The sequence below is a fragment of the Phacochoerus africanus genome, chromosome 7 (assembly GCF_016906955.1).
Source record: "Phacochoerus africanus isolate WHEZ1 chromosome 7, ROS_Pafr_v1, whole genome shotgun sequence".
NCBI classification, from domain to species: domain Eukaryota; kingdom Metazoa; phylum Chordata; class Mammalia; order Artiodactyla; family Suidae; genus Phacochoerus; species Phacochoerus africanus.
Window position 1 is genome coordinate 50,533,923 of NC_062550.1, and position 25,978 is coordinate 50,559,900.

At 41.9% G+C, this 25,978-nt stretch overlaps 1 protein-coding gene and 1 pseudogene across 1 annotated transcript in view; one reads left to right on the forward strand and one right to left on the reverse strand.

Moving 5' to 3' along the window:
- The first annotated feature begins 601 nt into the window (after positions 1-601).
- The window catches only part of TM7SF3 (transmembrane 7 superfamily member 3), a 41,606-nt gene continuing 16,229 nt past the window's right edge, over positions 602-25,978 (forward strand). Inside the window, exons 1-6 of the mRNA XM_047787338.1 lie at positions 602-900; positions 12,489-12,643; positions 15,374-15,524; positions 16,563-16,683; positions 17,622-17,793; positions 23,712-23,889. Of these exons, the coding sequence (XP_047643294.1) occupies positions 810-900; positions 12,489-12,643; positions 15,374-15,524; positions 16,563-16,683; positions 17,622-17,793; positions 23,712-23,889 (868 nt within the window). The 5' untranslated portion in view covers positions 602-809. The remainder of the gene's footprint in view (positions 901-12,488; positions 12,644-15,373; positions 15,525-16,562; positions 16,684-17,621; positions 17,794-23,711; positions 23,890-25,978) is intronic.
- LOC125131609 (60S ribosomal protein L11-like) lies at positions 21,580-22,205 on the reverse strand (annotated as a pseudogene).

Below are 25,978 nucleotides of genomic sequence, written 5' to 3' on the forward strand. Positions count from 1 at the left end.
CAATTTTTCCCAAAGATCTTTGAGTTTCTAGATCTAATTCCACAATCTTCTCAGGAAGCCAGCTGTCACGTGGACTACTGCCCTTTAAACAGACCTAAGGTATAAAATTTGAGAGAGGAAGTTCAAACGAAGGTCTTGAGCCTTCGAAGATATTCCGCTTAGAGAAAATGAAACTTTATTTTTTAAATGTGGCACTCTTCACTAGCTCAGTAACCACTACCGAAACGGCATTGCCTCCGCATTTCCATACCAGCATCGCCCCGAGCAGCTAAGATAATTGCGACAGGGAGAAACGATCAATTCTAACGTATTGAACGCCAGATTCCTCTTTTTTTTTTTTTTCTTTTTACAAAAGACAGTTAAACACGGGACGAGAGCCTGGAGACGTTAGGCCGCAACCGAAAGGGTTATTTTTTACTCGAACATTGGCTTGCGTAAGTGCGAGGGATACAAAAGTGAGAAGTACAGGTTACATCGCAGAACTTCCAGGGATCACCAGTGCCGGAGCGGAAGCCTCAAAAGCTGGGCTGGGTGGAAAGAGATGCGGCCCTCCAGGACACGCCCCCCCGCTCCGCCCCCGCCCGGGGCCCCGCCCCCCAGACCAGGCTTGGGTGACGTGAGTGGCGGGAGGGGGTGCGGGACTGCGCTGCGGGGCTGACTGCCGGAACAGGAACCCTCTCGCGGCAGGGGCGCGCTCCGGGTCCGTGGGGCTGGCAGGTGTGTGGCGTTTGCACCTGGCGAGTGATGGCGCCGGGCGCGGGCGCCCCGGGGTAGCGCCGGCAAGGCTGTGGGGCCCGGCTCTGGCAGCTATGGGGCTCCTTCCGCTGCTGGTCCTAGCGGTGCTGGCGTTGGAACCCGGGGCTGCCGGTGGAGCCGAGACCGTCGGGAACTCCAGTGAGGGTAAGGTCGGGGGCGCGTCACTTCTGCGACCCAAAGTTGGTTTTGCATTTCTTGCAAGGTCAGTGTCCACTCCGCGGTCTGTCCGCTTAGCAGGGGAGGTGGTGAGTTCAGAAGTGACAAGAATGGATCAGAATCCTTTCCTGCAGAAGGCAAGTCCCATTGCTAAGGAGGCCTTACCTTCAACCTCCTTTTTTAGGTTGGGGAAATGGGACGAGATGGGTAGTCTCTTGTTCAGACACATTAATCTCTCCCTTAGGGCGCAGCCATGTTTGTAGGTTTAGTTTAACACACTAAAACACCTCTTTACTCCTGAGTGGCTGATCTGAGCCTCTGGACAGCAAGGTTTGGTGCAGAACTAAGCAGCTTTATGGTTGATGGCTTGCTAAGACGCAGCTGGTTTTTGTACTCCAAAATCTAGATGCTTTCAAATTGTTATGCTCTACGGAGTTTCAGAGGAAAAGTGAACCCAGGATGAGACTTGAGATTGTAGGTCATGTGCTTGGTGAATGGGCTTTAGCAATAGTTGGTAGTTTGTTAATATAAACTGTAAAAAGCGCTAATTGTACCAAGCTGATGATCATATGCTTTTCCAGGAGGTTAGGCACATTCTTGGTTTTGTTTTGAGCTTGAGGCTAGTTGTCATTCTGAAATATCATATTTTCTGAATAATGTGATTGTGTTTCTGAATGCTTATCGTTGAAAAGCTCTTGTGCAAACTGAATCTTAAAATTTTGCCTAGGACTTAAGGCCAAATCTGAAAAGGGCAGTGATATTTTTGCAGAAAAAAATAGCCTTGTTTATAATAAGGCACTAACATTCACTGCCTGCCATAAGGTACCAGGTGCTTTTCATGGCGTTAGTTAATCCTCACAACCCTATGAAATAATATTGTCCTCACTGGCAGAGGATGAAGCTGAGGTTCAAGATGATGCTTGTAACACAAGTAAACAGCTAGTAGGGGCACAGGCAGCATATGAACCCAGGTGGGTCCTGCTGTGAAGTCCAGGGTTCTCCACCTCTACAAAGCTGCCTTCCAATGAGAATACTTAGTATGGTGTGTTTTGTTTTGTTTTGTCTTTGTCTTTTTAGGGCTGTACTCGCAGCATATGGAAGCTCCCAAGCTAGGGGTGGAATCAGAGCTGCAGCTGCTGGCCACAGCCACAGCCACAGCACATCACCAGATCCGAGCTGCCTCTTCAACCTACATTGAAGCTCTCAGCAACGGATCCTTAACCCACTGAGTGAGGCCAGGGATCAAACCCTCATCCTCAAGGATACTAGTTGGGTTTGTTATTGCTGAGCCATGATGGGAACTCCAGTATGGTGCTTTACACTTAATTCTCTGAATTCTCGTTCCTTAAAATAGGGTCTCTTCTCCCTCCCTCATAAGACTATCTTCATTCTTCCAAGGAGAAGAATTTGAGAGATCAAGTTTACAGATGACTAGACTAGAGAAGCAATTTGAGAAATCAGTATTTTTCAGACACTGTTTCTCACCTCTTTTCTGTGATGACAGCACCGGTATTTCCTCAGCCACATCATTCTTTTGGCCTTAAATCAGTATTATTGTTATGTTGAAGAGAGGGACCGACAATATGGGGGAACTTATCTTCTGAGGGTTAATGAAAACTGATCTTCTTCATGTCTTTTAGATAAAGATCAGTGTGGGAATGAAGAAAGGTTTAGTTTAAGACTTGCATGATCCTCCTGGAAAATGGCTGGATTTCTATTTGAGGACTCTGAAAACTATACAAACTTGAAATTGAGCAACTACTGTAAGTTAGGAGGATTTACCCATCTTTAGCAGGACAGGCCAACTTGATACCTTGAGTAATGGCTTGGAAGCTAAGTGAATCTTTGAAGGTGGCAGATCGAGTTCCTAGAATATCTGAGGACTGTGCTTTCTGTGACCAGCAGGGCACAGGAGATAAATTATACATCTAAACAGTTTTCCCTTCTCTTGGAACCCTGGTTCCCTACTGTCCTTAATACCTTTCGTTATTGTTTCATATCCAATAACTCGCAGACATTTACCTAGGGATTGGAGTTGAGCAGTGTCATTTGAACCTTCTGAAGTTTCTGCCATCCATTGTGCTTTAAGGAAGGTGGCAGATGTCTCACTTGCAAGTGGTCTCTTTTTCTCGAAAGTGTGTACATCTTTGTGTTTCCTTTCATCTCTTAGGGCTAATGAAAATTCATAAGAAGACATCAATGAGAAATTAGGAGGAGCAATTGAATGCTGGCCAGCTCAAGTAGCTGAATTGTTTTGGTTTTTAATATTACATCTGAAGAGAACAGTGAAGACTAAGCTTTGACAGATCGCTCCTAGAAGTTGGCTGTTGCTTTAAAGCACAAACAGTGGAGGCACATTTTAGTAAAATAGTAAAAAGAAAGAGTCAGAAAAAGTTTAAGTTGCAAGTTTAGGATCTGATCGAGAAACAAAAGGAAAATATTAAGATTGGGCAGCTCTTTTTAAAATGGAATTATTGGAAAGAAAAGTTATCTTTGGGTTGGAATGGAGGAAGGAAAAACAGAAAGGGGTCCCCGGCTATGGGTCAGATAGCAACAAGTATTTTTGGCAGAATAAGCAGAGCCACTGCTTTTTATTTTTTATTTTATTTTTTGTCTTTTCAGGGCTGCACCTGCGGCATATGAAAGTTCCCAGGCTAGGGCTGAATCAGAGCTGCAGCTGTTGGCCCACCCCACAGCCACAGCAGTACTGGATCCATAACCCACTGAGCGAGGCCAAGGATCCAGCCCACATCCTCATGGATACTAGTTGGGTTTGTTACTGCTGAGCCACACTGCCTTTTAGAGGAGGGCTACAGCGTAAGTGATCTGTCTCATGCTCTGCAATTGCTGTGTAATATCATTTGATGTGTCGTCTTTCCCTCCCACTCCCTAAGTCATAAGATCTAATTATCCCTTGTAAAATGTTTCTGATGAATCCTTTTCCAGATGACTTAGAGGAGCAGTAAAGTTCCTGTTAGCCTCTTGTAGTTTTTATATATGTCTTCTTTGCCACATCTGTTTTTATGAGTAGACATTAGTGCAGTTTCTGCCAGGCAGGACTGTTCCAATTGTCTTGACTTTGAGTATTTTTCCTTATCACTCTGTGGAAGCCACTTTCTCAATTTGATGTTTATGATGGATATGCTTGGCATTTATACTTGTTAGACTGCTTCTTCCCACTAGTTTATTTGTGGAAGGACCACACTAAATGCTTGCAGGTTTATTTTTGGTTTTTGGTTTTTTGGGGGTTTTTTTTTGATAAGATGAGTCTCCAAAACATTGGAAAGCTAATGGATGTGAATAATGATATTATATTATGTAGTATTAGACAGTTCACAGTTTTTTTTTTGTTTTTTTTTTTCCCCATTCGACACTTTCAGCAGCCAAGTGATGTATGCAGCACAGTTACCTGCATTTTACCATAAGGAAACTAAGGCCCAGAGGAAATAATTACTTGCCCGAGGTCACACACTTCAACCATAATTTATTGAACACTTACTGTGCGCCAGCCAGGTGCCTGTACTGTACGACAGTCCGGAACATCAATTGTGACAAAACCCTGCAAGCCAGGACTACAACCATAAATGGTTTTTTAGTATGCAATCTTTTATAAAAATTGTGAAATGGCTCTAGGATTGCCAAGGTAACGCTGCCAAAGGATTTTCACATAGAAGTTAGATAAAGATTACTAAGAATAGGAAAAAATATATTTATCCTTCCTTAACTCATCAAACATCATGTTAGTTCTCAAACCTGGCCTGAACATTAGAATCACCTGGAGAACTTTGAAAAAAAATCATGTTGGTGACGAGACAACTAGAAATCTAAATTGAGAAGAAAAAGTAGGAGTTCCCATTGTGGCACAGCAGAAACGAATCCGACTAGGAGCCATGAGGTTGTGGGTTCAATCCCTGGCCTTGCTCAGTGGGTTAAGGATCAGGCGTTGCCGTGAGCTGTGGTGTAGGTCGCAGACGCGGCTCAGATCTGACATTGCAGTGGCTCTGGTGTAGGCCGGCAACAACAGCTCCGATTAGACCCTAGCCTGAGAACCTCCATATGCCACTGGTGCAGCCATAAAAGGACAAAAGACAAAAAAAAAAAAAAAAAAAAAGAAAAGAAAAGAAAAATTTATAAGACCATCGAGAAATATTAAGGGATATTTATAATGGGTTACGTAACTATCTCTACAGAGAAAACTATACAATATTCTTGAGATAAATTGAGAAACTAAATACATAGAGGGATAGCTCAAATTCATAGATTAGAAAAATTCTATATGATAAAGGTATTATTTCTCCCTAAATTAATACATTCAGTGCTATCCCAATCAAATCCGAGCAGATTTCTTTTTCTTTTTCTTTCTTTTTTTGGGGGTAGAAATTGACAAGCTGCCTTCTCAGATTGACATGGAAATGAAAATGGGCCAAAAATGGTCAAGGCAGTCTTGAAGAGGAAGGACAAACAGGGGCAGAAATTAAGAAAGTATAATATTGATGTTAGGACGCACAGATAGACAACACAGTCAAGAGTCAGGACACAAACGCTCACCTATGGTCACTTATGTGACAGGTGGAATTGCTGAGCAGTAGGGGAATTATTTTCAATAAAAGTTGCCATGTCAGTGGGACATTCATATGGGAAAATGAACCTTGACCCTCCTGCTTCACACCATAGATAAAGGTCAGTTTCTGGTTGATTCCTTTTTTTTTTTTTTGTGGCCACACCCAGGCATATGGACCAACGATTGACTCCAAGCCACAGCTGCAACCTACCCCACAGCTGTGGCAACACTGGATCCTTAACCCACTGTGCCATAGCGGGAACTCCCTCAGGTGAATTTTGGACTGTAATGTGAAAGGTAGAACAGCGTTCTAGAAGTTAACATGGTGGATGTATCTTCATGATCTTATACCATGTTGGGGAAGAATTCTTTAAAATCATAAAGGAAAAATTTGAGAAATTGGGACTAAATTAAAATTAAAACTTTTGTTAATCTAAAGGTAACAGGAGAGTAAAAAGACAAGCTGTAAGAGTGGGAGAAGATATTTGTAACACATATATGACTAAATACTCATATCAGTGATGCCTAAAGAATTCCTAAAATTCAGTAAGGACAGATAATCCAGTTTTTAAAATGGGCAGAAGACTTGATCAAATTCTTTTACAAAGAGGATATTTAAATAGCCAATAAGTAAAACCAAATGTTCTTACCAAGTGTTGGTGAGACTGTTGGGTAACTGAAATACTTTCTCACAAGTTGCTAGGGGTGGAAATTAGCAAAACCATATTGGATAACTGTTTAGGAGGATTTACTAAAATTGAACATAAGTAAACCTGGTTACCTGATAATTTTACTTATAGTTCTACCCAATAGGAATGTGTACACATGCACCAACAGACATGTACCAAAAAATGTCTGTATGGAGTTATTCATAATAACTCTAAGCTGGAAATAACCCAAATGTTCCTTAGCCATAAAATAGATAAATTGTGGTATATTTATTTCATGAAGTATACAGTAATGAAAGTAAATGAATAATGGTTGCTATAGCAGCAGGATGAATCTGACAAAAATAATGTTGATTTTTAAAAAGCTAGACAGGAAAGAATTCATGCTGTATGATTTCATTGAATTAATTTTCAAAAAAAAAAAAAGAAGTAGCAGCAGCCTGTTTATAGTGTCAGAAGTTAGGATCATGGGGAATTCCTGCTGTGGTGCAGCAGGATTGGTGGCCTCTCTGCAGCGCCTGGACACAGAGTCAATCCCCAGCCTGGCACAGCGGGTTAAAGAACCTGTTGTGGCCATACCTGCGGCTTGGGTCTGGTCCCTGGCCCAGAAACGCCATATGCCACAGGTGGCCAAAAAAAGATCAAGTTAGAGGACGTCCTCTTCATGGCTCAATGGTTAATGAACCCAACTAGGAATCATAAGGATGCGGGTCTGATCCCTGGCCTCGCTCAGTGGGTTAAGGATCCGGCATGGCTGTGAGCTGTGGTGTAAGTTGCAGACACGGCTCGGGTCCCAGGTTGCTATGGCATAGGCCGGCAGCTTTAGCTTCTATCTGACCCCTAGCCTGGGAACTTCCACATGCAACGGGTGTGGCCCTAAAAGGAAGTTAGGATCATGGTTTCCTCTGGGGAGAAAGGAAGAGGTAGTGATTGGAAGGGGCCCCCAGGGGACCTCAGAGATGCTGGAATGCTATTTCTTGACCTGGTAGTGTCAACTTTGTGTACTTCTCCATATTCATGTTATTTTAGTAAATATTTGTTTTAAAATTGATACTTGGACTCTCACCCCAGGGATTTTGATGTAGCTGATCTGGAGATGGGTCCAGGCAACAATAGTATTTATTTATTTATTTATTTATTTAGTCTTTTTTTTTTCCAGCGCTGCACCCACGGCATATGAGTGTTCCCGGGCTAGGGCTTTAATCGGAGCTATATCTGCCAGCCTACACTACAGCCACAGCAGCGCAGGATCTGAGCAGCGTCTGCCACCTACACCACAGCTCACAGCAATGTCGGATCCTTAACCCACTGAGCAAGCCCAGGGATGGAACCTACATCCTCATGGATGCTAGTCAGATTTGTTTCCACTGAGCCACGATGGGAACTCCAACAATATTTTTTAAAAAGCACCTTCAGAAAATTGTTATGCAGACTTCCCGTGTGGCTCACAACATAACTACTCGGCGTTGCTTCTACAGTGGCTGTGGCTCGACCCCTGGCCTGGGAACTTCCATATGCCGCAGGTGCGGCCACTTGTTTAAAAAAAAAAGAAAAGAAAATTGTTATGCACAGCCAAGGTGGATGACCACTGTACTGAATTTCTAATAAGGACACCTCATGAGCTCTAGAGAAAAATGTGAAAAATAAGGAAATGTGTAAAGAAAAGAGAAAGTCATTTAAAATACACCCCAGGAGTTCCTCCTGTGACAAAGTGGGATAAGAATCTGACTGCAGCAGCTCTGGTTGCTGAAGAGGTACAGGTTCTTCCTTGGCCTGGCGTAGTCAGTTAAAGGAGCTGATAGATTACAGCTATGACTTGGATTCAATCCCTGGCCCAGGAACTTTTCATATGCTGCAGGTGTGACTATTAAAAAATTAAAATTAAAAAAATAAAGCAAATTTTAAAAAATAAAGCAAATTTTTAGTGTTGCCAAAGCTATGGCACCAGCCACACCTGTGGTGCTGGTTGGATCCCTGGACTGGGAACTTCCACGTGGTTCAGGTGCAACAACAACAACAAAAACCCTCCAGAAATGTAAATTGGTGCTGCCGCTATGGAAAACAGTATGGTGACTCCTCAAAAAACTAAAAAAAGTTGCCATATGATCCAGCAGTCCCACTGCTGGGCATATATCTGGACAAAACTAATTCAAAAAGATGCATGCACCCCAATATTCATGGCAGTACTATTCCCTATAGCCAAAACATGAAAGCAGTGTAAATGTCCATCAATAGACAGATGAGTGGATAAAGAAGATGTGGTGTATGTATATATGTGTATAAGTGTATATATACTAGAACATCACTCAGCCATAAAAAAGAGTTAATGCCATTTATAGCTACATGAATGGACCTAGAGATTATCGTACTAAGTGAAGTAAGTCAGACAGAGAAAGACAAATACCATATGAGATCACTTATATGTGGAATCTATAATATGGCACAAATGAACCTATCTACAAAACAGATTCACAGACCTAGAGAACAGACTTATGGTTGCCCAGGGGGAGGGGGCATGAAGGAGGGATGGATTGGGAGTTCGGGATTAGCAGATGCAAACACTTACATATAGGCTGGATAAGCTAGAAAGCCCTTTAGCATAGGGACCTATATTCAATATCTTGGGATAAACCATAATGGAAAAGAAATGAAGAAGAATATAATACGCGTGTAACTGAGTTATTTTGCTGTACAGCAGAAATGAACACAACATTGTAAATCAGCTACACTTAAATAAAAAATAAAATTACATTCCAGAGGTTCTTGCTTTTAATACTCCTACTTATTTTGTCAGGTGTCCAGTTTTTTAAATAACATGTAATGTCTTTCCCCTTCATTATCTTTATTATGTTATTAAATAACGTATAGTATCTCTCCCCTTTTGCCTGGTTCTTGCCACAGGCATTTGACTGGGGAGAGAGAGTTAGTGAGGCATTGTCTTCCTTTTGGTAGCTTTGAGAAATCTGGGAATAGATGAACATTCTGTTTCTGAACCACCAGGTATTCTTGAAGTCAGAAGCAGAAGCAGGGACAGTAACTTACTGTTTTGGTCTTGATCATTACATATTCTCATATAAGCTGTTTGTTTTCATCTCTGATTTCCTTAGTGAGAACAAGAACTTTTTAGTTATTTTAACCCTTTAAAAGCAAAAGTGATCTGCTGTCCTGTCACAGCAAAAACCTCAAATCAGTTTATCGCCTGGTGTATACACACACATGCGTGCACACACACACACACACACGTTCTCAAATCAGTTTATCGCCTGGTGTATACACACGTGTGTGTGTATTTTTTTGAGAGTACTCTCTCACAAAATAGAACTCTTTTATTTCTTATTCATACTAGAATGGTAACAGCCTATCTGTTCAATAGGGGATTGGTTGAATAATCATAGTTACATAGAATGAAATATTACATAGCTTTTAAAATGGCAAGGCTAGAATTATCTTTGTTGATGTGGATCTATTAAATGGGCTATACCAAACATATTTGTGTCTTTCTTCATGCTGATATCTGTCTCAATCCTGAAAAATGTATACCAAACAGTTAATAGTGATTATTTCTCCACAGGGTACTTGCAGGAGGAATTAACTTTCTCTGCATTTCATGCCTTTTCAAAATATGGTTTATATATGATCTGGAAAAAAATTCCATTTTAAGGGAAAAACAAAACAGGTGACAGAATGTTGAGAATGTCATCATTTTGTCTAGATTAGGTGTGTCTTTTATAAATTTCATTTTATTTTTTATTTTTTTGCTTTTTAGGGCCACACCTGCAGCATATGGAGGTTCCCAAGCTAGGGGTCAAATCTGAGCTACAGCTGCTGACCTACACCACAGCCACAGCAACGCCAGATCCTCAACCTACTGAGTAAGGCTGGAGATCGAAGCCAAAACCCCATGGTTCCTAGTCAGATTCTCCTCCACTGCACCACGATGGGAACTCCTATAAATTTCAGATTAAAGGTAGAACGTATCTTTTGAGTGCCATGAAAGGAGGTTTTTTTCAAATTGTGCATTTTTTTTCCTGGTAAGACCACCTGATAATCATTATAGAAGTTTGAAAAAAACAATGATATGTGTAAAGAAAAGAAAAATCGCTCACCATACACTCCCAGGAATACCTACTTGTATTGCTCCTACTTATTTTGTTAAGTTACCTGTTATTTAGTAATCTATTTTCATTTTTATGGTCCTATCTTCTTCTTCTTCTTTTTTTTTTAAACACGTGGCCACACCCACACCATATGGAAGTTCCCGGGCCAGGGATTGAACCAGAGCAGTTGCAGAGACAACATTGAGTAGTCATGCTGTGAACCCAAGGGGAATTCCTCCTTACTAGTACTATCTTACTGTCACAGAATGTTTTGTTTCTCCAAGTGTTTCTGAGTTGTGATTTATCCTCACCCTTGTATAACAGATTAAGGAAAGGTTAAGAAAACCAAGACTTCACCAAGGTGACAGCTTTAGTCTCTTCCAGGGCCTATAAACGTTCTAGGTAATATTTTGATTCAAGGCCCGTGTAATGGGAGATAGACATAAAGATTATCAAAATAGTTTCTAAATTACGCTTAAGGGCAAATTTAAGTGTTAATTGATACTAACCTTTGTGAATTTACTCATATCAGCCTTTGGTTATAGTACCTGGTAGGCAGAGTGACTGACTACTCCATAAGTACTAAAGTAAATATTTGCCAAATAGAAAAAATGGGATGGAAAGGAACTGAAAAAAAGGAAAACTGAAAATGTAACTGGGAAAGGCAGGCTAGTAAATGAGCTGAGTGTTTTGGATGGTTAGGAGATGGAAAGCCAATTCATTCCTAGGAAAAAGATACTGCTCTTAGTTTGACAGAATAGGATTTATGAATAGTTTTTAAGACTTGGATGATGGAAGATGGAGGCACCAAAATTAAAGTGCAATAGGTGTTCCCTGGTGGCTCAGCAGGTTAAGGATCTGGTGCTGTCACTGATATTGTGAGAGAGATGGTGTGGTCGAATCTCTGGCCCCAGAACTTCTACATGCTGAGGGCATGGCCAAAATAATGCATAAGTGCAATATCTGAAATGTTTTAGTGCCATTTACTGAGGTCCACTTAATTTTATGTATAATTTGATTTTCTAATAAAGTAATTATGATGGGAAGGCCTGGGAAATATTAAAGTGTTTTTCTTTTTTCCCCTTTAAAAAACAAACCAGGAAACTCCCCACATTGTCCAGATATCTGTAGATACTTGCTACTCCCTAGTATTTTTATCTCTGTTCAGGCTGGAGTTTTGTTCCACATAAAAGGTGAAATGTCATCCCAGTTCTATAAATAAGGAATGCATTGCCTTTAGTTGTTACTGCTACAACTATTAAAATTTTATCTGTTACGTTTAGAATGGATAAGCAATGAAGTCCTACTGTATAGCACAGGGAACTATATCCAATCTCTTGGGATAGAACATGATGGAAGATATTATGAGAAAAAGAACATATATGTATGTATGACTGGGTCACTATGCCAAACAGCAGAAATTGGCACAACATTGTAAATCAGCTATACTTTAATAAAAAATTCTTTCTCTGAATTTTTAGAGATTAAATTATAACCACAAATAACCTCTTTTCCTATCAGGAATTAAAATATTAAATTATGAAGAAATGTAATAACATCATGGAGTTTGGGGAAAATCTAGAGAGTTCTTGCAATGTTTGTATGTTCTGTTTGGCTTTCTTGATAGTCTTTTTTTTTTTTTTTTCCTTTTTAAATTGTCCAGATGGGATACTTGTGTTAACAACAAGTGTTGAAAAAATTACCCTTCTTAGGAAATGTACATAAGAAGGAATTAGGACTGTCTGGACTGAAGGAATTAGGACTGTTTTCTTTTTGCTCCCACTGGCTCTAATTTCCTTCTAAAATAAAACAGATCGTGCCACTGTGGGACTCTGGTGTGTATAATCTTTACCTCATCAACTCTTTTTCTTCGTCTATATTAAGTTGAAATTTTTTTTTTCTATTTTTAGGCTTGAACCCCCAAGACTGCTTATGTAATGCTTGTGAGCTCCTCTGCTGTTTATGCAAGATACACTGACTGTAGGGCATGGAGGGAGGTGGGAACCCAGAAACACATAAAAGTAAAAGCAGCCTAGTTAGTGGATTTCTTGAAAATTAGCTTCGAAAAGGAAAGAACTGGTGAGTAGCTGGGAGAAAGACACACAGACTAAGGGAGTGAAACCCAACCAGATCATGGAGGCAGGGAAGACACATGGAAAAGGTGTTGGAAAATTGTTGTCTAAGTTTGTAATTGCTACAAGTTGATATTAGAGGTACAAATATTACAATGAAACATTTCTCCCATTGTAGGTCTTCTTGAATTTTCAGTGGGGAAATTTAGATACTTCAAGCTCAACAGGCCCTTTCCAGAGGAAGCTATTTTGCGTCATATTTCCAGCAATGTGACTTTTCTTATTTTCCAGTTACACTCACAGTATCAGAATACAACAATTTCTTTTTCCGAGGTAAGTACAAAGCAGTACTTCCGTAAAAACTATTTCCAACTGTCGAATTAGTATTTGGGTCATCCCATCTGGCACTTTTTTCTTCCTCTTTTCCTTAGCTTTAACAAAACATTTCTAGGAGTTCCCGTTGTGGCTCAGTGGAAATGAATCTGACTAGTATCCATGAGGAAGCAGATTTAACCCTGGCCTCCAACAGTGGGTTAAGGATCTGGTGTTGCCGTGGGCTCTGGTGTAGGTAGCATGAGGCTCAGATCTGGTGTTTCTGTGGCTGTGGTGTAGGCTGGCAGCCACAGCTCTGATTCAACCTCTAGCCTGGGAACGAACCTCCATATGCCGTAGGTGCGGCCCTAAAAAGAAAAAAAAGGAAAAACATTTCTGATTCTGCAGCCTCTTAACTTAGCACTTTGTTATTCAAAAAGCTTTCCCAGGAGTTCCTGTTGTGGCTCAGCAGTAACAAACCCAACTAGTATCCATGAAGATTTGGGTTCGATCCCTGGCTCCACTCAGTGGTTAAAGATCTGGTGTTGGCTGCGGCTGTAGTGTAGGCTGGCAGCTGTAGCTCCTATTCGACCTCTAGCTTAGGGACTTCCATATGCTGCAGGTGTGGCCCTAATTAAAAAAATAAATAAATAAATAAAAAAGAAAGAAAGAAAAACAAAAAGCTCTACTACCGGATGGGGGCTGGGGATGGGAGAGTGGAAGGATATAAGGACGGGTTAGAATGGGGCACAAAGAAGGTGACCTGTATGTTTACTACCTTGGTCGTGGTGATAGTGTCACAGAGGTCTACCTATATCAAGTCAACCCTTATTAGTGTACTTCATGTGTAGTTTATGTCAATCACAATTCAATTAAACAACAACTTTCCCCAAACTGAATTTTGGTGGGCAGAGCTCATGTTTTTGTCTTAGTAGTGGTCAAGTTCATTTGTATATTGAGACCACACATGGAGGGCCCCCCAGCGGCTTGGCCCAGGTCACAGATCTAAACCTAAGTCAACCTGCATTTACAGGGAACTTCTGTCAAGGAAACCCCACCTTCACCAGTGACAATCCTCCAGTCCCCCTTAACTAGCTCACCTATCCTAGAAAACAGGACCCACTTGCCTTCTAAGGAAGTCCCTGACCTAACCAATCATATGCCCTTCGAATGCTCTGCAAAACTAGTTCATGCCCCAAATCCCTTGGGATAGGACTCCGCAATTAGTGAAGTACTGTCTTCCCTCAAATCATGAGTTGTTTTCCCTTGAATAAAGGACATCAGACTTGTTACCAAATGGTTTTACTTTAGTTTTGTCTTTTGCTTTCATGGCCATACCTGTGGCATGTGGAAATTCCCAGGCTAGGGGTTGAATCAGAGCTGTAGCTGCCAGCCTATACCTAAGCCACTTCCACAACCTACACAGCAGTTTGCAGCAATGGTAGATCCTTAACCCACTGAGCGAGGCCAGGGATCAAACCCGCGTCTTCATGAACGCTATGTCAGGTTCTTAACCTGCTGAGCCACAGTGGGAACTCCTGGTTTTAGTTTTGTCATTCACACAGTTTAACTCATTAGCCTTAGTACTTAACATAGTAAATCCTAATTGAGGGATTGAGAAGTTTGGGAATTTTACTCTGTATCTGCTATTCCTGATCAAAAAGTATATTATTATTATTTTTTTTTTGTCTTTTTGCCTTTTCCAGGGCCGCTCCCACGGCATATGGAAGTTCCCACGCTAGGGGTCAAATCGGAGCTGTAGCTCCCGGCCTACACCACAACCACAGCAATGCCAGATCTGAGCCACATCTTTGATCTACACCACAGCTCATGGCAGTGCTGGATCCCCAACCCGCTGAGCAAGGCCAGGGATCAAACCCGCAACCTCATGGTTCCTAGTCGGATTCGTTAACCACTGAGCCACAATGGGAACTCCCATATTTTTTATTTTTTGATTAAATTTTTTTTTCTAACCTAAACACTCTTTATTCAAACTGATCAGTGGGGGATGCCCTGAAGCCAAGTGTGCAGGAGACCAGCTGGCCAGGCCTCCTGGTCCTTGATGCTGGGTTGGACGCAGGCAGGTGTGGCCCCACAGGGCACCTGCAGACACTACCAGGCATGGCAATTGACAAAACCAAGGAATAGGCAAAAAGCAAAACACACTCAGTAGATTTCTTCTAAGCTCCCAGAGTTCCTGGACCAACAAGTCCCAACCCTCAAAGCCAGGAGCGAGGGACTAAAAATGCCCCTTACTGCCACAAACGCCAAGAGAAACCCTGATTTAAATTAAAAAAAAATAAGCCAGTATATGTCATAGAAAATTTCAAAGAGCATATATTTTAAATGGTTTCTCTGTAAGTATGTGAGGGCACATGCAATAGAGGTGAAAAGAATTCTTTAATTATCTAAGGAAAGTCTGCTTTTTTGCAGGGGGGGGCACACCTGCAGAAAATGGAAGTTCTCAGGCTAGAGGTCAGATTGGAGCTGCATCTGAGACCTACCCCACAGCTCACAGCAATGCCACATCCCTGACCCACTGAGCAAGGCCAGGGATCGAACACACATCTTCATGGATACTCGTTGGGTTCATTTCCATTGTACCACAACGGGAACCCCCAGGAAGGTCTGCTTTTATTCCTTTCTGTTTTGAGAAGATTTGGAATAAGGGCATGCACACTTGGTCAGCTCTGGAATTTAAATACGCTGTTCAACTCCTGATTCATGGTGACTGTTCTTTCCTTATCACAGATGCTGCTTCCCAATGCCTCGGGAACAGGAACTGACAAAGGACTGGTTTTCATTCTTAGACCAGAGCAGAGTATGTGCACTTGGCACTTGAAGACCTTAGACTCTAAGCCTGTCCAAAATGTGGCCATTCCCCTCTCCTACTCAGAAAGAGGTAACCTTTCTATTGTCGACTCCTTGTTACTCTCTAGAATGCAGAACTTGTTCATGAAAATTCAGAGAAAACTGTCATCATATCACAAGTGTTCATTACAACTACAATACATTGGATCAAAAAAGTTTTAACAGCAGGGGAGCCAGAGACTTAGCTTGATGATTGAAAGCCCATGTAAGGCGGAAAAGAACACATTTATTCACTTGGAAAACATTTAAGGAGCCCTTGGAGAGGCTGAAACAGAAAGACAAGACATGGTCCTTAGCACATTAGTGGAACACTTGAACAGGTTATTCTAGGCAGAGGAAGGCTTGGAGGAAGAATAGTGTATTTGGAGAATGGTTAACAGTGGGTGTGGCTGGAGCCGGGGTGTGAAAGACCTGGCATACAATATGGAGCTTGTCCTCCATTCTTTTTTTTTCCCGTTCTTTTTAGGGCTGCACCTGCGCATATGGAAGTTCCCAGACTAGGGGTCCGATCAGAGCTATAGCTGCTTGCCTACGCCACAGCCACAGCAATGCCAGATCCAAGCCGCGTCTGCAACCCACACTGCAGCTCATATGGCAATGCCAGATCCTTAATCCACTGAGCGAGACCAGGGATTGAACCCCTGTCCTCATGGATGCTTAGGTTTGTTACCATTGAGCCACAATGGGAGCTCCCTCACTGCCTATTTTGTACTCCAAGTCTTATTGGAACACAGCCATATCCATTTGCTTATATGTCACCTATGGCTGCTTTCTTGCCCCAAGGGCAGAGTTACATAGTTGCTGCAGAGACCAAGTCCCTAAAAGTCTAAAAAGCCTGAAGTCCAAGATATTTCCTCTCTGACCCTGTACAGAAAAGGTCTGCTAATCCTGTTCCCCAGCCTGTAACCTTTAGTTAACTTTACCATCAGTGCATGAGGTTGTACAGAACTAGCTCTCTATGTAACTTCTGTATTGGAAGTACTTGTAAGAGTGGGGTTCTGTCTTTCTGAGTATGACCTGAATAATATATAAGAATTCTGTGTTTAGGAACCTCCTTATTTCCATCCAGATCCTGTTCCCGGAGGCTGTAATTTGGAGTTTGATTTAGATATCGATCCCAACATTTACTTACAGTATAATTTCTTTGAAACAACTATCAAATTTGCCCCAGCAAACCTCGGCTATGCAAGGTAATTCTGCCTCCCAACTCCTAAAACTCCTTTTAGGACATGCATGGCTAGCTATTGCATAGATTCAGTAAATTCTCTCAAGATCCATAGTTCTCTTTAGTAAAATTGAATTGTTTACTTATTTATTTTTTTAGAATGGAAATAATTTAAGCCTTGTTACTAATACCCAACTTGTTATCTACAGTTAATATTTTTTTCTCTCCATTCTTAGAAAGGACTAGATGTTGAGTCTTTATTATGAGCCTAGAGGCACATGTTAGATTTTGTAAAGAATTTTAAATACAGAAAGCAGTCTGGAGCTGTGTAGCACTCATGTTTTTATAAGGATTTTATTATTTTAATTAAAACTCTGCCCTAGTTGCTGCTTTAATAGTAATGATAGCTAACACTTGAGTAACATTGAATGCTCCCTGTCCCTAATCCACGGTGCTGCTGAATGCTGTAGGTTCTTTGTCATTTAATACCAACAATTTTATGAAGAAGGGCTGCTGTTCTTATTTTACAGAAAGGTTCCCTAAGAGTTGTTGAAAGTGACTTGCCCGTATAAACACAGCCAACAAGTAGCAAAGCTGGCAATTGACTCAGCATGACTGACACTCATATCTGGTTATTTAACTACAGATTGCTTCTCTTTTCTTCTTCTTTTTTTTTTTTTTTTGGTTGTTTTTTGGCTGTGCCAGAGGCATGGAGAGTTCCTGGGCCAGAGATTGAACCCATACCACAGCAGCAACCCAAGCCACAGCTTAACCCACTGTACCATGAGGGAATTCTCCTACCTCTTAACCCACTGTACCATGAGGGAATTCTCCTACCTCTCTTGTCTTTTGATGCCAAACTTGGAATTGTTGTTGTTGGAGAATTTCAAAGTTTAAGCTTTTGGTTCCTTTTTATGGATGAGACCGAAGAGATTGATGTTCAGTCTTGTTGGTTGATTTTAGAGGCACAGCTCCTCCACCATGTGACATCGAGACAGGCCAGGACTCCAGGTGGAGGTTGCAGTATGACGTTTATCAGTATTTTATGCCCGAGAACGACCTCACCGAAGAGGCATTGCTAAGGCATCTACAGAGAATGGCTGAGGTCCCTCAGGTGAAGGCCAATGCTGTCAAGGTAAATCTGATTCCCACAATTTGTGTGGCCAGATTGTGACACTTCTTTCTGTAAAAGTCATGAAGAGGAGAAGCTACCAGGAACTTATTTTTTTCTTCATTGTTTTCCTGGTCTTCCTGGGATTCTCACTTTTTATTTTGCTGTCATCTTAGGAGTCATTGCTAGTGATATTCCAGAGTAATGTTTGCTTTTTTTTGGTCTTTTTAGGGCTGCACCCACCACACATGGAGGTCCCCAGACTAGCGGTCTAATCGGAGCTGTAGCCACCAGCCTATGCCACAACCACAGCAACGCCAGATCCAAGCCTCGTCTGAGACCGACACCACAGCTCATGGCAATGCTGGATTCTTAACCCACTGAGCAAGGCCAGGGATCAAACCTGTATCTTCATGGATGCTAGTCAAATTCCTTTCCGCTAAGCTACTGAGCCACCACAGGAATTCCAGTGTTTGCTTTTGAGGAGATGCATGTGAATCATGTTACGTTTTAGTTGCAGTCACATCTATTACCTGGTAATCTTGAGGTATGGATGGAAGTGGGTAGTAATTTTCTATGTATTCCCATAACCATTAGATTAAAAAATTTGGCAAGTATAAAAGTTGTAGTGGGGGTCTTTTGATTTTTTTGTTTTTTTCTCTTTTGGCTTCCCCAAAGCTTATGGGGTTCCCAGGTCAGGGACCAGATTCCTGCAGTCTCAACCTATGATCCTTAACCCACTGTGGCGGGCTGGGGATCAAACCTACCTCCCAGCATAGCAGACTTGCACCACAGTGGAAACTCCAGGTTATAGTGTTTTGATAAAAAATCATGTGCAACAGTTTAGGATATGCATGTTCTCATTAAGATTTAAACCCAAATGCAAAGTCTCTAACTTGGAACAAAAATTTTCTCCGAGATTTTGAACCCCTAACACTCTTGCTACTCTAAGTGTAGGGTACAGGCTGGCAGCATTCATTGGCATCATCTGGGAGTTGGTGAGAGTTGTAGACTCTTAGGCTTCACCCCAGACCTACAGAATCAGAATCTGTATTTTGTGAGATGCCCAGGTGATCCCTTTACACATGAAAATTTGCGACTCATGCTCTAGGTCATTTTTGTAGAAGGCAGGACTTATCCTTATGTCTTGAAAGGTGCCTGATACCAGTCTAATATAGAGTCATCCTTCAGTCTAATTGTGGATGGGTAGAGTTTTCCTGTCTGCTCTGATCTTCCCAGAAGGTTGTAGGTTGTCAGATTACGTAGAAAGAAGTGATTGAAATGGGGCATATGTGAGTAGTCTAGGGGCTCAGTCTGTTGCAGAGCAAGATCTCACTTTGTTGCTGTGTCCCCTGGCTTGTCATTGCCCCATGCTAAGAGGGAGCATTGTACAAGAAAGCTTGGTGTGCTTAGTCACAAATTAGGAAGTTTGGACTCTACTGGGCAAATTTGTCTTTGTGCATAGGAAATTGTGAAGACCATTTTTATTCCCATGAAAAATGTAAAGATTTCATGTAACAGGGCCTTTTTAGGTTAGCTTTTAACTTTTGATTAAGTGTTAGGATGTCGTGTGCCAGCATTTAAGGAAACCCTCAGCGAGTAATGAGGGCATGTGATAATGACTTGGGAGCCTGTCTGAAGAGGCTCACACTGGCCAACTCTGAAATAGTTCAGTCCTCAAAAAAACTATGATTAATTATAAGTCTTGAATACATAAAAACATGTCCATACCCATACTTAAAGAAAAGGAAAAATCCTCAGTTGCTACCATTGGAGAAGAGTCTTATACAACATTACTCTGAAATTTGATAAAAGGAAGGAATTTACCCTGCCTTTCTTAAAGGAGGAACTGTGAATTCATCCCCAATTGATGAGAGAAAGCTCTTCTTTACAGAAAAATGCCAGCTAATAAATGTAGAAGGAGTAATAGGTTAGAAAATCACCACTTTATGACCCTGAATGAAAGAATTCAGGCTAGGATGATCTGGTGAGAGAGTGCTGGGGGACAGGATATTCCCAGGATGCCTAAATGGCATCCTCAGATGAATGCTAATTGCAAAGGGAAAACGACTTCAGAGAGGAGTGATCTGACGGTCTCTGCCTCAGCCATGTGGTCAAAGTTAGGTTCACTGATGGTGGGTCACCTGCATTATATGTTCATGTGAATGCAAGCAGACAATAGCACCATCAGCATGGAATATTCTAGCAAGACACGTTTCACCTGAATTCCTGTTTATAAGAGTTCCTGTTGGCAAGAAATGCATGGGATAAAAGTACAGCTTAGACACCGGGACCAGAGTCTGACCAATTCAGATTACGGAGTGGTCTATAAAATGATTTTCTTAGTCTCTCAAAAGTCGCTGGGGAGTTCCCATTGTGGCTCAGTGGGTTCAAAACCTGACACAGTGTCCATGAAGATGTGGGTTTGATTCTTGGCCTCGCTCAGTGGGTTCAGGATTTTGAGTTGCCACAAGCTGTGGTGTACGTAGGTCACAGACATGGCTCAGTTCTGGCATTGTTGTGGCCATGGTGTAGGCTAGCAGCTTCAGCTCTGATTCACCCCCTAACCCAGGAACTTCCATAGGCTGCAGTTGCAGCCATAAAAAGAAAAAATTAAAAAAATGAAGGTCACTGGGCAGGTGGGAGAAGGATTGTTCTAGATTAGAGAGATTGGAGATAAACACCATGCATTAAACTTGGTTTGATCTTGGTTAAGGGGGAGAAGAGCTATAAAATCCATTTGAGAAAATTTGAGTATGGACTGTGTATTAGCTAATAAGAAATGAGTAATTTTATTCAGTGAGCTAAGGTATTGTGGGCACCTAGGAGAACATCCTAGTGCTTAGTACCTTGCTACTCAAAGTGCAGTAGGTGAATGCATAGCATTGCATCCCCTAAGAGATTCTTAGAAAAGCAGAAGTCAGGTACCTCTTCTGACCAGAAGAATCGGAACCTAAAATTTAACAAGCTCCCCAATGATTCATTCATAGGCCACTAGAAACACACTGTTAGGACATGCACATGGAAATATTTGGAAATGAACATCATGGAAACAAATACATGTAAGTTACTTTAAAACGGTTCAGGGGTTCCCCCCGTCCTAGCTCAGCGGAAGCTAATCTGATTAGTATCCATGAGAATGCAGGTTCAATCCCTGGCCTCTCTTAGTGGGTTAAAGCTCTGGCATTGCTGTGGCTGTGGTGTAGGCCGGTGGCTACAACTCCAATTCGACCCCTAGCCTGGGAACTTCCATATGCTGCAGGTGCCACCCCCAAAAGACAAATAAATAAATAATAAAATGGTTCCGTCAAAAAAAACCCCCAATGCATATATATCTATAGAGAGAGAGAGACAGAGAGAGACGGAGACAAAGACAGAGGCAGAAAAGCAAATATGGTAAAATATAATAAGAAATGTTAACACTTTGTCGGACTTGACCAATCCTTTGCCCAGAAAACATATTTTGAAGGCTATTTTTATTTTTATTTTATTTTTTGCTTTCTTTTCTTTTTAGGGCCATGTCTGTGGCATATAGCTAGGGGTTGAATTGGAGCTACAGCTGCCGGCCTACACCACAGCCACAGCAACGCAGGATCTGAGCCACGTCAGTGACCTACACCACAGCTCACGGCAATGCCAGATCCTTAACCCACTGGGCGAGGCCAGGGATCGATCCCACAACCTCATGGTTCCTATTCAGATTCGTTTCCACTGTGCCACGACAGAAACTCCTTTAAAGCTATTTTTATTTTTAATTTTTTTTACATTTCAATGAAAATTTTTATTAGCCTTTTGGATAGAAATGGGAATTTATTTGCCAGGGAGGATGATCCCATCGTACTTCTGCTAGAACCAGCGCATGGCCTCCTCTTTGCTGATTCTGTGTTTGGCCCCAGTGCAAACCTATCCTGCACTTCTTGTCTGCGATGCTGAAACCTGGCCTACCCAGCACCACATAGAAGCCCAGGCCATAGATACCAATGTGTGGATCATATTTGATCCCCGGATCCATGTGTTCTTGGATCCCAAAACCAAAGTTTCCAGTATCCAAGAAGTTATTTTTTCTTAACTCGTGCTCTCGCACCTTTAGACCTTTCTCAAGTATTTCTTCTGCCTCGGCCCCACGGACTGTGCAGTGGATGGCAATCTTTTTGCTTCTCCTGATGCCAAAGGATCTGACTATTTATCTGTCTAGCTTTGGAGAACACAGGAGTCTGGCCTGTGAGCAACTCCAGCACCTTGGCTGCCCGGGTCAGTCCGTCTCTACTCTTCCCCACGCAGGTGTTGAGGCAGAGCTTACAGATGCAAAGTTCCCACGTGGGGTTCTCCTTTTCACCTTGATCCTGCCCATGATTGGAAACCTGAAGGCTATTTTTAAACAGAAGTAATTTACTCCTGAAACTGTTTCCTTTTCTCACTTCTGCTATTAGGAACATTCCTGGTTATTAGGGCTACATGGGGCTTTTGTTTCTCCTAGTATATGTATCCCCTATCTATCTAAAACAAACAAATGAAAACAGCCTTTAAAAGGAAATTGTTAAAGTGAAGGACTGCAGCAGAACATAGCTGTGTGTGTCCAGGGAACACAGCAACAAAGTGAGTTCTTACTCTGCAACAAACTGAGCCTCTAGGCTACTCACACATGCCCCATTTCAATCATTTCTTTCTGCGTAACCTGGCAACCTACACCCTTCTGGGAAGATCAGAGCAGTGTAGGAAAACTCTACCCATCCACAATTAGGCTGAAGGATGATTTTGTAGAAAAGACTAATGTTGGTACCTTTCAAGACATAAAGATAAGTCCAGCCTTCCACAAAAATGATCTGGAGCATGAGTCTCAAATTTTCATGTGCTGAGGAACCACCTGAGAATCTCTTAAAATACAGGTTCTGCTCCCATAGATCTAGGGTGGAGCCTGAGAGCCTGCAACTCTAACAACTCCCAGATGATACCAGATGATGCACAGAGGACCACTGAGCAAGATCAATAAGGTTCCTGCCCTTCTGTTGCTTACAACCTAGCAAATGAGAAAAAAAAAATTTTGCTTTGTTCTAACTAGCATTTACATGTTATTTATTTCACATTTTAATTAAATTATTAACATATACAAAATCTTGAAATGCATTTCCTATAAGAGCTTGTTCATATTAGCATGTCAGATGGTGTAGGACAATCTTTTGACAAAGCCAGGTGGGTTGGCAAAGTAGTACATGCAGGATGGATAAACAAGGCCCTACTGTAGAGCACAGGGCACTGCATTCAATATCCTGTGATAAATACAATGGAAAAACATGAAAAAAGGGAGTGCTGTGGTGTAGGTCGCAGACGTGGCTCAGATCTGGTGTTGCTGTGGCTCTGGTGTAGGCCGGCAGCTGTAGCTCTGATTAGACCCCTAGTCTGGGAATCTCCCTATGCCACAGGTGTGGCCCTAGAAAAGACAAAAAAAAAAAAAAAAGAAAAAAGAAAAAAATATTGTATAGATATAATTCGATCACTTTGCTTTCACTTTATAGCAGAATTTAACACAACATTGTAAACCAACTATGCTTCAATTTGAAAAAAAAAAAAAAAAAAAGCCAGGGAATTCCCATTGTGGCTAAGCAGGTTAAGGACCCAACTAGTATCCATGAGGATGTGGGTTCGATCCCTGGCCTCTCTCATTGAGTTAAGGATATTGAGTTTCTATGGATGTGGCGTCGGCAGCTGCAGCTCTGATTGTACCCCTAGCTTGGGAATTTCCATATCCCACAAGTGCAGAACTAAAAGACCAAAAAAAAAAAAAATTAAAAAAATCCAATGGATTGGTGTATATTTTAAACAAGATTTATAATTTTATATTAGAATTTAATATCATGTAATAGGGGTTCTGACAGAAAAGTTTGTGGGGTTTTTTTTTTTTTTTTTGATCTAAACACTAACCATGTCTGTTTTTTTGGCCACAGGTGGTTACCTTAACAACTGATGATAAGACAATTGTTTCTTTCTCCTCCCTTTGGGGACAAGGTGTCATTTACAATGTCATCGTTCGGGATCCATTTCTAAATACATCTGCAGCATACGTTCCTGTTCACACGTATGCTTGCAGCTTTGAGGCTGAGGAGGGTAATTGTTTTTCCCTCGGTGAGTATGTGGGTTTAAAGTGAAAATCCTTCTTGGGCTTTGCAGACCTGGTACAGAACTTAAGGATATTTAAAAATGCCTCTGTCTCATTCATTCATTCACTCAGCACATGCATCCTGGACGCCTAGGTTACTCGACTCTCTGTTCTAGGCACTGGGATACAGCAGTGAACAAAACAGACCAAACACCTGCCCTCCTGGAGCCTGCATTTTAGTGGAGGAGATGAGACAGATGAGATACACATATGAAATATACAGTACCTGAGCTAAGTGAGGAGGGCTAAGAAGCAGAAATTAAGTAGGAAAGAGAGATGACCAGTAAGGGTGAGAGAATTTAAGAAAGCATAGTTAGGGAAGCCCTTGCTCAACAGGTAGCTTGCGGGTAAAGACCCAGGGTGAGTTAGGGAGTCCCTGGGGGATGTGCTAGGCAGAGGGGACAGTGGTTCAGGGCCCTCACCTAGGAGCCTGCCTGGTGTCTGCAGGAGCCTGAGGCTGAGAGAGGTGCCACTTGAGGGCAGCTCTGTAGGTCCTTGTTTGGGCTTTAGCTTTTTTTTTTTGCTTTTTAGGGCTGCACCCTCAGCATACGGAGGTTCCCAGGCCAGGGGTAGAACCAGAGCTACAGCTGCCGGTCTACACCATAGCCACAGCAGCTCGGGATCCAAGCCGAGTCTGCAACCTACACCACAGCTCATGGCAATGGTGGATCCTCAACCCACTGAACGAGGACAGGGATCGAACCTGCATCTTCGTGGATCCTAGTCAGGTTTGTTAACTGCTGAGCCATGAAAGGAACTCCTGGGCTTTAGCTTTTATTTGGAGTGAAATGAAAAGACATTGGGGAGTTTAAGCAAATAGTGCCGTGACTTGACTTGTATTTTAATCAGACTACTCTGGCTGCTTTTTTGAGAAAAATCAGGGGCATGAGCAGAAACAGGGAGATTGATTTGCACACCATTGTAGTATCCAGAAGCAAAGTTACAGTGGTGGGGTGGGTGTTGCAAGGTCATTCGGTGTGTATGCACTTAGCATTTTATTTTGAAATAGTTTCATAGAAAAGATGGAAAAATCGTTCACAGAGTTCTGCATAATCTTCACCAGTATTTCACAAATGTTAGTTAATATGTCATGCTGCTTGCTTTTTATTCTCTCTTTATCTATGTTATATACACACACCATTTTCCCAAAGTGAGAGTAAGTTACAAACATAAAGACCCTTTTGCCCTATTGATTTCCTTATATAACTGTAGTAAAATGATCAAATCACAGAGTGAACATTGGTATACTACTATCATTTAGCCTATGGATGTTATCCAATTGCACTGGTTATTCCACTAATGCCCTTTATTGCCAAAAGAAAACTTTTGTCTGGCGTTTACTTCAGGATCACACGCTGCATCACGCTGTCTCTGCTGTCTTTTATCTGCTGTGGTCTGGAACCATTTCTCAGTGTGTTTTGTCTTTCAGAACTTTATCTTCTGGAGGAGCACAGGCTACTTTTGTAGAATGTCCTCCATTTAGGTTTAGCTGATGTTTCCTCATGATTAAGTTCAGATTTTGCATTTGGGGCATAAAACCAAAAGAAGTGGTGGTGTGTACTTTTCGGTAGTAAAACTAGTGCTTGGATTACTTGGTTGGGGTACTTAGATTACTTGGTTGGGGCATCTGCCAGTTTTCTCCACTGTAAAGTAACTATTTTTCCCTTTGTATCTTTTGGGGAGATAACTTTGAGTGCAGGTAAATATGTGCTTCTCAAACTCACTTGCTGGCTTTAGCATTCAGTGATCTTTGCTCAAACATTTACTACCAGCTGGCATTTTTTCTACATTTATCATTCCGTATATGTTCATGGCAGTAGGAAAGGAAGGGGATCTAAGGACTGAGCCCAGGGCTCCCCAATGATTAGAAGTTAGGAAATTGGGAGTTGTGGCTCAGCGGGTTAAGAACCAGACACAGTGTCCGTGAGGATGTGGGTTCAATTCCTGGCCTAAGGACCTGGCATATGCCAGAAGCTGTGGTGTAGGTCACAGATGCAGCTCAGATCCAGCGTTGCTGTGGCTGTGGCGTAGGCCTACAGCTGCAGCTCCAATTCG